This window comes from Perca flavescens, chromosome 20 (genome assembly GCF_004354835.1).
Source record: "Perca flavescens isolate YP-PL-M2 chromosome 20, PFLA_1.0, whole genome shotgun sequence".
In the NCBI taxonomy this organism is placed as follows: Eukaryota; Metazoa; Chordata; class Actinopteri; order Perciformes; family Percidae; genus Perca; species Perca flavescens.
Window position 1 is genome coordinate 24,312,201 of NC_041350.1, and position 11,506 is coordinate 24,323,706.

General features: G+C 40.0%; 2 protein-coding genes across 8 annotated transcripts in view; one reads left to right on the forward strand and one right to left on the reverse strand.

Annotated features, from left to right (window-relative positions):
• LOC114546609 (putative deoxyribonuclease TATDN3) overlaps positions 1 to 11,506 on the reverse strand; it is a 47,529-nt gene that overhangs the window by 27,862 nt on the left and 8,161 nt on the right. For 6 of the 7 annotated variants that reach the window (XM_028565520.1, XM_028565519.1, XM_028565518.1 and 3 more), the window contains exons 2-3: positions 9,651 to 9,774; positions 9,411 to 9,520 (exon numbers count right to left, since the gene is read on the reverse strand). The exons of the other annotated variant lie outside the window; for it this stretch is intronic. The gene's annotated coding sequence lies outside the window, so the exon portion shown is untranslated. The remainder of the gene's footprint in view (positions 1 to 9,410; positions 9,521 to 9,650; positions 9,775 to 11,506) is intronic. 7 annotated transcript variants of the gene reach the window in all.
• txlnbb (taxilin beta b) lies at positions 154 to 7,058 on the forward strand. The gene is made up of 10 exons (XM_028565513.1): positions 154 to 361; positions 3,373 to 3,610; positions 3,977 to 4,068; positions 4,167 to 4,337; positions 5,061 to 5,255; positions 5,533 to 5,652; positions 5,765 to 5,839; positions 5,935 to 6,027; positions 6,254 to 6,349; positions 6,482 to 7,058. The coding sequence occupies exons 2-10, from the start codon at positions 3,388 to 3,390 to the stop codon at positions 6,992 to 6,994; spliced, it is 1,578 nt and encodes a 525-aa protein (XP_028421314.1). The 5' UTR covers positions 154 to 361; positions 3,373 to 3,387; the 3' UTR covers positions 6,995 to 7,058.

The following is an 11,506-nucleotide window of genomic DNA, read 5'->3' on the forward strand; positions in this document are numbered from 1 at the left end:
ACTATGGCTGTCAGGCCCATTTGTTAGAATAATTATGTGGCTGTTAACAGCATCCTAGCTTAAAATAAAATCAGTACTGCAATGATTTAAAGCAGCAGAGGCATAAAATGGCTGCTGAAAAGGCATTTTGATTGCATACATACACACAGCTACTGTGTGTGGGTTCTTGCTTAGATTTAAATCAGAGGAGCGCTATGAGGTGTCCTGGATAGAAACAGTACCTCTGTCCTCCCTCTGTGCTCAGAGTGAGCTGCATGTGCTCCTCTGGTTTATTTTGAGGTGGTCTTATCACAGCTGTTGTATTTGTGGTGGCAGCCTGTCCCAAGCCCCTCGACACTCTTCCTTTCCCCACTCTGTCCTGGTAAGACCCTGTTTGCTCGTTACCCTGCTTCTTTAGGGACATTTACACTTACACTGCATACAAAATAACCTTACATTCTGTGCTTCTGTGCTCTTCCTATTCTTAAAAGGTACTAATAACTATTTGTTTGAATTTGATGGCTATATGAAGCTTTGTTGAAACTGAGAAGGAGTAAGACTCAGTTGAGGCTTGCCTGTGTCATTTTTTAACAGAATGGAAAGAGATTCATTTAGTTTGAGCAAAACATTATTTCTACTTAATATTTGTTTAAATTATCTGACTATTGTTTCTTTGGACAGGGAAAAAAAAATCTATAGTTCCCTTTATTACAGTCACTGAATTTTCATTTGGATATCTGCCTCCTATAGATATCTATATTGACTATAGATGAGGTCACTTATGTAATACCGATGTTTTTCAGAGTTGGAAATTGGCAGCTTTTGTACACACAGCCACTGACATTGACATCAATAAGAGTGGATTGGAAATAAATAAATAACTTGCCCATATAAAGAAGTCCCTAAAAATAGCCTGTGGGGTCTGGGACAGGTGCTATGTGCTCTGCTTGTGAAAGCAGTGTGAAGGCTGCACTAATTTTATGCACGTAAACAGGCTCTGGCTGTGAGCCTTAACAACATAAGACAGACACAATCACTGTGGTACAATAATACGCTTTGCAATCTCTTTAATTGACTGAAATTGAAACTCGCAGAGCCAAAAAAAGACAACATTGTTTTGCCTGTTTTGATATTAAAGATCATATGCTGCCAAGACAAAGAAAATACTGTATGTTCGTAGTAGGTGAAATTATTTAAAAAACAAGCATCTAACGTTTCTCACTGAGCTCATTCAGCACATAATATACAGCTGTTTCTTTGTGCCTTGCTAAAAGGCACCATTGTGGTACCTGCTGAGGGAGATAGTAATCATTTATTATTATTATGGATTTCATTATGGAACACTATTAGTACTATGTTGATTAATCATTTGGTCTAAACAATATACCCATTATAAATCTCCACAGTCCAATGTGATGTCTTCAAATGCCCTAATTTGTCTGGCCAATAATCCAAAACCCAAAGATATTCAGTTAACTATCACATATCACAAAGAAAAGCAGAAAATCCTCACGGATTTTTCGCGAGATTAAAACGTGACAAGCTTTCTCGTCGAGGTAAAAAGTGTCTTGCGATATCAGTACACAAGTGCAGAGCAGCAGCCTCGAAATTAGCATAGAAAATCCCCCGCCCGTTCTCCAAAGTTGACTCCGAGTTTACTTTTGCAGACCGCTAACAGAAGAAAAAAGCTACTTGTAAAACCCAGCATTAGAGAGTACCGCTGCTCTCTCTACTCCGTCCGCAACATGCAGTTCACTGTGGCGCTATCTCGCGCAGACCACTCTCTTTCTCTGTTAAAATGAGTCGGGAAGCTGACAGCAAACCCTAACTTTACTTTTAATGGTATTAAACAAAGAGAAATGTTCTCCCTATAACAGTCATGAATCGATAATAGAGTAAGCAACTTCCTTGTTTACTGCTGCAATTAATAAAATACAGAGGAGGAAAAAAGGGGATCTGTCTTCACAAAAATTATCTGTTGAGTGTTTGATGGTAATTTATTTGTGCTTTAGAACTTAATCAATGTGAAACAATGGTAAAATAAGCTTTTTTTTCTCTCTGTCTACTGTACAATGACAAATTAAAGTACAAAACATTTGGTCTCAACTACTGCCACAAAAACGCTGAGTGAAGAGACTCTCTCGCCACTGTACATATGGAATAAGTAACAGTGTAACTGTTAGTTATACAGGAAAAAGTCAGTGAGTTTGTGGCAAAACCATTCAGTGCTGGTTTTTCATTTTGTGACTTTCGATTGAATAAAGGACTATTTTTCCAGTCTTTTCTGTAAAATAGTGTTAAAATCTCGTCTCGATCTCGTGAACCCAATCTCGTGTCTAGTCTCGTGAGCTGGGTGTCTCGTCCCACCCCTAGTAAATCCTCACATTTGAGAAGCTGGAACCAGCAAATACTTTAAATTACTGCTTGAAAAAAAAATTAAACAATTATCATCATCAAAAAAGTAGCTTTTTAGGTCTACTTCACGGTTTCATTAGAAAAAGCACAGGTGTAAATAATAAAAATGAATGATTCAGGGTTTCAGGGCCCTGGTATTGTCCATGCTGGCTCACTGGCATGGCTTACTGGGCCACTTAAATAGAACAGAGTCATCTAACACCGGTGCTTTTGCTGCTATGAGAAATCAAAGACCCTGTTTACGCTTGGTTTTAAAATGTGTTTCGGTGATCCAAACACAAGTGGATAGTAGAAACACATCGCACATTAGCAGTTTAACCGGTACAGCTGCTAATATGGCTATCAGCAGAATCCAACACATCTCCTTCCATAGGGCAAAACAATGGTCAAACTCATCGTAAAATTGGGCAAGTTATAGAGTGTTGGCGCACTGACACCAAAACAACCACCACATCATGCGTTAGTGATGTATTTTTCTGTTACACTATAAAAGAAATGCAGTCAAATGTGTCCCAGACCACCTGGGCAAGTGGTTTGAGTGATAGGATCACAATGCTTGTTGTGGTCGTTTTGTATTTTAGCGCTGTCCATTTGTGATCCAATTGCCCATGGACGCATTTTAAAACCAAGTGTAAACATGGCAAAAATGTCCACTGTGAAAAAGGCCTATTGCAAAGCTTTTTCATACAGCCTGAAATGAGTAGATCTTCTTTCAGTTAAACAGAAGTTGATTGAGTTAAGTATTATTCAAAATTAGCCTTCAAAAAGCACGAATGAAAATGACATTTGATTGACAGTGGTTGGTCGGACTTGGTCATATAAATCGATGAAATGAATCGAAAAAAATCAGGCAGGATGATTCCCGGTGGAGCTAAGTGACGTTACTCAGAAAAGTCAGACTTGGATAACAATGTCAGGATGAGATTAATATCACTTCTTCCTCAGGTTCATTACCGAAACCAACTGTTTCCCTCTCAGTTGTTGCGCAGAAAAATGGAGGCTTGTCCTGCACCCATGGGTCCCAAGGCGTCGCCAGCCGAGGGTCAGCACATTGACCTGACAGAGGACCTGGCCCAGCAGCTGGAGGACATCATTAGCACCTACCAGGCTGAGCAGATTCCCGCTGAGCCAGAGGACACAGAGGAGGTCACAGCTGTCAAAGAGGCCGACACCCGCAAGGACCAGAAACTGGAGAAGAAGATGCTCAAAAACCTAGGTGTCTTGTTTTTTCTCAAAAATGTTTTATTGATTTTTAGCCGAGGTGGGTTTCATTCAGCTCAGTCAGCAAAAGTCCAAGTTGCACTGAAACTGATAGGTGTGTAAGCAGAGCTGTAATGCGTGTAAGTGCATCCATCTGCAACAGATGAGCAGGTATAAAGTTGTATATCCACATGCTTTTTATAGTTGGCGATAGATTTCTCATAATCCCTATACCAAAATAATTTCTATTGACGAATAACTTTAGATGTACATATCATTGTGTTATAATCCTCATGCTCTGAGGTAATCAAAATGAATTAAACTTGGCTTGTGACTGACGAGGTTTTTAATTTCTGATGTTAAATTCTCTGTGGCTGTTCAGGGAAGGAAGCCATGCTGCTGATGCAAAGTTTGAACAAACTCAACACTCCAGAACAGAAACTGGAAGCCATCATCAAGAAACATGCTGAGCTGGTAAGAGGATGAATATAGAAAACTGTAAAGAGAACATATACAAGTGGTATATTTTCCCTTGTGGGCATGCGTCTGGACGTTTCGGTGTATTTCTGCAGTTGGAGGAGCATCGGAGCGACCAGAAGCAGCTTAAGGTTCTGCAGAAGAAATTGCTCCAGGTGATGAAGGAGAAGGACCAGCTGCAGAGCGAGCATAGCCGGGCCGTGCTGGCTCGCAGTAAACTGGAGGGTCTCTGCCGAGAGCTGCAGAGGCACAACAAGACCTTAAAGGTACTTCAGCTACCGTCATTCTTTTCAAGTATTGTGTAAGAATAACTAAACACCAAATCTCTTACAAGCATGGTATCAAATCTGAGCTGCTGAAATTGCTAGTGGGCATTCACGCAGGTTTTTCCATTCATTTTGAATAGGGGTAGTGTGTTCAGACAGCAGCGGGCTTTTACATGCACAAAAACGCAGCGGGCCTGCGGCGAAAAGTTGAGACCAACTCAACTTTTGGAGAAACGCAACCCTACGTCACGCTGCTGTGGCCAATCATGTAACCGCCGATCAGACTTGTCAGTGTGTTTTGAGGCGGTGTGAGAGTCCCGTACAGGAAACAGGAAACATCACTGCCTAAATAGCTGCCCCAAGAAAGTTTTAAAAAACGAAACACAAGCTCTGAACTTCCCAGGAGTTTGTGTAACAGCTGAATATTTGCTTAACAACAAAGCACAGTCGATCAGTCTCGCTGTTCTCTTTTCTTTCTCTCTTTCTCCGTGAAATGAAGCTGCCTTTAAGTGCGGTCGGAAATGTTGAGACCTATAAACGATCTGACAGAAAACAGTAGTTGTAAAATATAAAGTCTACTTGTGGTACATTGGGGAGTTACAGGACGTCACAGAAATAAAATCAGAGGACAAGCTAAAGATGCCTAGCTCTGTATCACTGTGAAAATTGCAAATGTATCATACAAGGTTGTTTTGAGCTTAAATATCCATGCCTGAAATGCAGGAAGAGACCCTGCAGAGGTGCAGAGAGGACGACCTGAAGAGGAAAGAGATCACCACCCATTTCCAGGGGACGCTTAGTGATATTCAGGCCCAAATCGAGGAACACAGCGGCCGCAACACCAAGCTGTGCCAGGAGAACAGCGCTCTGGCAGAGAAACTCAAGGGGCTCATTACACAATACGACCAGCGAGAGGCGGTATGGATCCTGCCACTTACTGAGCACACCTGGGTTCAATACAGAGGCACAAAAAGTTTGATCTACATGCAAACCTACCTGACACCACCTGAACTGCACTGATCTAAGACCTCACACATCGGGGCCTCTGTGCCAGTTTCAAGCACATCAATTATTTGCACATTACACCCAGGTCTTGCATTTATTAGTTACAGTATTTCAGTTTTATGCAGCCAAAGACTCCCTGAGCAAGAAATGAAACAGCTTTCTCTCATAAATTCACCTAACTGTCTTCCAGAACCTGGAAAAGGTCTTCAAACACAGGGACCTGAAAGAAAAGCTGCTGGAAACCAAACTCAAGCAGGCCAACGTGATACTGAATGAGACGGAGGAGAAGCACAAGCTGGAAAAAGAGCTTGTACGTTTTTGTGTATCAGATTTGTCGAGTGCTTCAAGCATTTTTAATCACACTTTTGCAATTCTAATCCCCTAATGCTCATTTTCATGGACCATTTTATTAAATTTCACAGCTGCTAAAACAGGCGGCGGAGTATAAAATAAAAGTGAAGGTCATGAAGGAGCAAGAAAAAGATATGAAGATCCAGGTACAGTGACAGGGCACCATGAGCAAAATGTACTTGTTTTTCTACTTCTCTAGATGCACATACTGTATAATGTATTTCTCACTTTTTCTCCTCAGCTTGATATGTACTCCAAAAAGTTTGATGAATTCCAAGGCACCGTATCTCAGAGTAACAGTGTCTATACTGGCTTCAAACAGGACATGGACAAAGTAAGATCGCTTGCAAAGAATCTTTGAAGTCGGTTTCAGGATATTGGTTAGATTACATTGTTTATCTGGGAATAAATATGATTAAAAACAGGAATAAGAGAAAACAATCCCATGGGATTTACACTAAATCTGACAGACTGTATATTCCTACACTCTATTGTGACAGTTATTTTTAGATGTGGCTTTGATTGTGTACTGGGTAACGTGATTTTTTTGTGTGATGTAGATGGCCAAGAAAATGAAAAAGATGGATAAAGAGTGCCAGTCATGGAAGACTCGCTTTGATGGCTGCAACAAGAGTCTCCTTGACATGGTGGCAGATGTAAGAAACATATTTTCCTCTGTCATTTATAGCCCAATACAAGGGTTTGGTTGTTGGTGTATTTTTACTAGACAAAGACAAAGGTGCCCTCACTTTAAAAAAATACTATTCATGCATTTTAATCCTTTACAGAAAGCAATCAAGGAAAAGGAGTTTGAGCTCATCATGACCAAGAACCAGAAGCTTGAGAATCTGTGCAGGGCTTTGCAAGAGGAGAGGAAGAGTCTTTACGAGAAGGCGCAGGAAGCTGGAAGTCAACCAGACATCAACCCTACTAAACCAACAGAGAAGTGCCCTGAGGAGCTGGAGACCCCTAAAGTCCCTAAAGAGGATGACCCTGCACAGAATACTGCAGCTCCTGCCGCTGCTGCAGCTGCCGGGACACCGACAGCCAAAACTCCCCTGACCAAGGAGCTGGCTAAGCTGAAGGCTGAGCAGAGCCGCCTGAAGGAGATTACCAGCTCTTTCACAATCTCTCATGTTATATCCACAGAAAAAGTAGTTAGCCAATCACAAGGACTCTCTGAGGGTGTCCAGGAGCCAGAAGAGAACCACATAGAGGAGAGCAATGGCAAACACCTCCAGGAAGTTGAGAAGGATGGATGCCAAGAACAGAAAGATTTGGAAATGGAGTCAGTTGATTAATGCTGAAACTAATGTGGAAAATCTGCCTCATGTGAGCTTCATAGCAATAAAAAGTAAAAGACTGGCTTTGTGTTCAGTATCTGATCCCGATATGTCAATATATATATATTAGTATATTATACTGTATATATATACTGTTAGTAGCTGCAACAGGCTAACTACAACTCAGCAGTGTGCATTTTCTAACACTGCTTAGAAAACGCTTGTCCTGATTGATCATCAATACAAAAGATTACCAACAGTGTTCTAAATATCTGTTTCTTTGATAAAAAAGTCAAAAAGGTACAAGACTGTGTACATACAGACAATATAATAAGTTAACTATGACTCCCAAGTAGGCATGGGCCGGTTATCGGTTTCAAGGTATACCGCGGTTTGAAAAACTCACAGTTTCAAAATCTACAACAAATTTTACACAGACATTTCAAAAATAATACATTTTAAAGCTGTAATTGAGATACCGCAATACCGTGATATTTTTGCTGAAGGTTATCATACCGTAAGAATCGTATATCGGCCCATGCCTACTCCCAAGGTGCATTTCAGCAAGAGACATCCAATCAGAGCATAAAAATCTGTTCAAGTGCGGCCTCTAACTCACCTGCTAGAGCGCGCGCCCCACGAGGCTCAGTCCTTGCCAGCGACCCGGATTTGAATCTGACCCAAGGTCAATTGCTGCATGTCATCCCCTCTATCTCTCTCATTTCCTGTCTCTCTTCAGCTGTTCTAAATAAAAGAAAAAGCCCTAAAAAAATATCTTTATAAATATGTTCAATTTTGGAATAATTCAGACACTACGCTGTGTTTTGTTCACAACTGCAACAACGAAGAATTTTAAAATTTGTGCATCTGACTGACTTCTCCATAGAAACAGCGGCCAAGGCTTATGGGTATTGTAGTATTTAGAGCCATCCCCCATTACAAGCTGATGGACAAAAGAAGATTCCTACTGTGTTTCTATGTTATATATTATAATAACATTGGGAATAGCATTTTAAGAATACAGAAGACTTACAGAACCAGCTGCTCCTCCTCCTACTTTGCACCTTTATTCGCAATTCTGGATGAGGTTAAAGCTTTTAGTTGTAGTTATTTTACCCACAACATAAGTGAAAACTGCATTTTCACAATTTACTAAAACAAGCTAGAAGACATTTGGGGGCGTCTAGCAATTTAGTATTGCATTTCTAAAAAGTTGGGAGACTTACAGGCAACTGATGTTTTTTCTCTAAAAAGACTGGATCCTACATTTCCCATAATACAACCAATAGCTTCTTCTTGTTAGACCCTCCCTATCTGGTTCTTTCAAACTTCAGCTAAAAAAATTGTGTCTGTTGTCAACTGAGTAATTTTCTCAGACCTGACAAAGCTCCTTCCAGAACCACAGAAGATACTGTAGTATACAACCATTCTCACAAGCAGTAGTACTTACTGTATGTCTAGTAAACTGATATTCATGTGTAGAATCAGTGGAGTGTCCCTTTAAAATGGGCTCAAACTGAAAATCTTTTGTTTCCCCATTTCCCCAAAGTGGACTTCGAGAGAAGGTAGAGATTGTTCACTCCGGTGCACTGATAAGAAGCTGCATATCTTATGAAACTATTACAAAACAAAGAAAGTGGCTGATAGAGCAGACCCGACTGCAGTGAAAGCTCTCACACCTTTTGTTGAAAATAGAAAAGCGCTGCTGGACCTCACCGAGAAGCAGAGCAGAGAAGGTAGGCAGCATTTTGAGGGGCCAGACAAGTGCACATAAAAATAGACATGCAGACAGCATGTTCTGCAGTTGGCAGGCGATTTATGGTCGTACCATGAGTGGGGGTAAGCAGGAGGCCTGTCAATCATTAGACGTAAAGAAGGAACCCAAACAGACTTTCAGACATTAACTTCATTTGCTTTGTCTCACACAGGCTTTCTCCAGGAATTCATCAGGCAGAAAATACGCATAGAGCAAAAACAGTCACTGCTGGGTCTGATTGAAGCTGGTGCAGATTTGTAAAGAAGGCTATGGGTTGTACACAGTATTTGAACAACCTATAAAATACAATGTCTATTAAAATAAAAAAGTAAATGCAGCTTCATAGCAGCACAACTTCAGCTTTGCACTTTTAGACAGGCAGAGATGAGTTGTTTACTTCTATTTTTTGTTTTTGTTTTGTTTGTCTTTAAAGAGAAAAAAGGATGCAGAGCACCTCTGGAGAAAAAACAATCAGTAAGAGCTATAACTAAAACACAATGCCAAAAGAACTAGAGAGGATGTTGACTCACTGAGGTCACCAAACCGGCTGTAACTGACACCCTGACGTAGAAAACATCTGCTGAGAGACCCATGATTGTGCAACAGTAAACCTTGCTGTGCATTTATTAACTTAATTCTTAAAATATAGACATTATCTCTCCAGTGTTTGGTGTTTACCTGATTCTTCTCCAGATCTTTAAGGTGGAGACGGCCGAGTAGACAGGAGAACTGACAGATTAACACCAGCAGGGTGTTGTTTCCCAAGATATTTCTCCAATCTCACTGTTCTGCAAGACACACAGAAACAGTAAAATATTTAAGTGCAAAATAGGCCACACCAACACAGAGGTTTTGGCAGATAATGTCATTTTTAATTAGCACAGGGTTTAGTTTAATGACTTATAAATGCGTAAAAACCTGTTTTGGCATCAATGAGAGATGTATCTGGTGAAGTATATTTTGACTGATGGTTCCCATCCAGTATTTTAGCACTCAGTTGTAACTCATCATCCAAACGCTGCAGAAAGGCATCCCACTGCACCTGTGTTACATCGGCCACAGTCATAAAAAAATTAAATGCCACGATGCGAATGTCAGTAACTCACTTCTAGTTGCTGATAGTCCTGCACAGCATCCTGTAAAGCAGCAACGCTGGAGAAATCACACAACAAAGTGAAGTTATTAAATGAAGTTAAAAGTTAAATGCACAGCAAGGTTCACTGTTGCACAATGACATCAATGTCACCATGGACTTTAGGTTTGTGATGGTCATTTTTCACTATTTTCTGACATTTTATACAGTGTCTCCTTTAGGATTTTTTTTTTTAGCAGTGGGGGCAGGTCCGCACTCCCCCCCCCCACCTTCTCAGAAAATCACGACAGAAAGGTTATCTAACTAGTTACAGACCTGTCAGAGAATTTCTTCCTTGTAACAGTGTTTGGTAAAAGCCACAGGACTATTGTTTCTGAGGTATGTATATTTTCTTTTTAACTTCTAACCAAATTATTTACATTCTTTGCCCATACCCAGAGAAGATTATAAGTGCAACACCAACAACAATGACTCACAATTAACAGGTTGCTAATGATACAAGGAACCAATACTTAGCAGTGTCAAACCAACAACAACAAGAAATCCAAAATCTTTTGAGTAGGCCTTTAATAGAAAAAAGACGATAAAGCAGAAAAGCTTTTATGACACAACAGGAAGAAGGTGTCAAGAGGGGGGAAGATGGCAGCAAAGGTGCGAGAAAAGGTGACAATCAATCTGTGAATCTGAAAAGAATATGTTTGTAAATCTAGATTTACCATTAGCCTAGGCAGGTGCAGCAGACAAGTCATGATGCTATAATCCTTAAATAAAAGAGTCTTTCTTGTTAGGGCTGCACAATATATTGTTTTTTGATTGTCATTGCAATTTCAACTGGTGCAATATACACATTGCAGAAGGCTGCAACATATCACAATAGATACAGAGCAGATTTTTTGTGTTAGTTGAATGTAACTGTCAGTTTTTTTTAGTGGTGCCTTTTATATTAAATTTCAACAAGCAGTTTGTTGTATTGTAGAAGAATACTGAAAGCAGCAGAAATGCAGAACTGAGTGCATTTTAGTATCTGTTTATGTATCGTGAGTAATATCGTTATTGCGATATTCAACAACATTATCGCATATTGCATATTTTTCTCATATCGTGCAGCCCTATTTCTTGTGTATTTGTGCTTTCTGACAGGGAGAAAGACAGATAAAAGGATGCAGAGGGCTTTAGTATATGACTGAAGCCTTTGAAACCTGGAACATTATTGGATTACTTTTTACATGTGCTATGTTAACAATACACATGATGACCCAGCAAAACCAACAATGAATCAATCCTACTAACAAGTAGAGATGTCCCAAGCTGATCCTCAGGATCAGTATCATTAGCATAGAGCATTGTACAAAACATTCAGCTAGCAGCATCTAGTTTTTTTAAGGCCATCATCCTACTCCCACTATAGATGAGGCTACATTTAAATGGCCATAACTCAGTGGTCCCAGAGAGGATTATTCATCCTTCAAAAATCATGGCCACATCAGTCAGATTCATATGCTGTTTAAATATGTCTAAAATTGTTTTTCTTTTCTAAAAAATTATGTAACCTTGACAGAGGTTAACTCTGTGAGTTCTTTCTACTTAAAATAAATAAATAATAATAAAATAAACAAACGTGCTAACGGGCTGTAGCCATGTACCTGTTTCTCAAATGGATCATCACGGCAGAAACAATCAT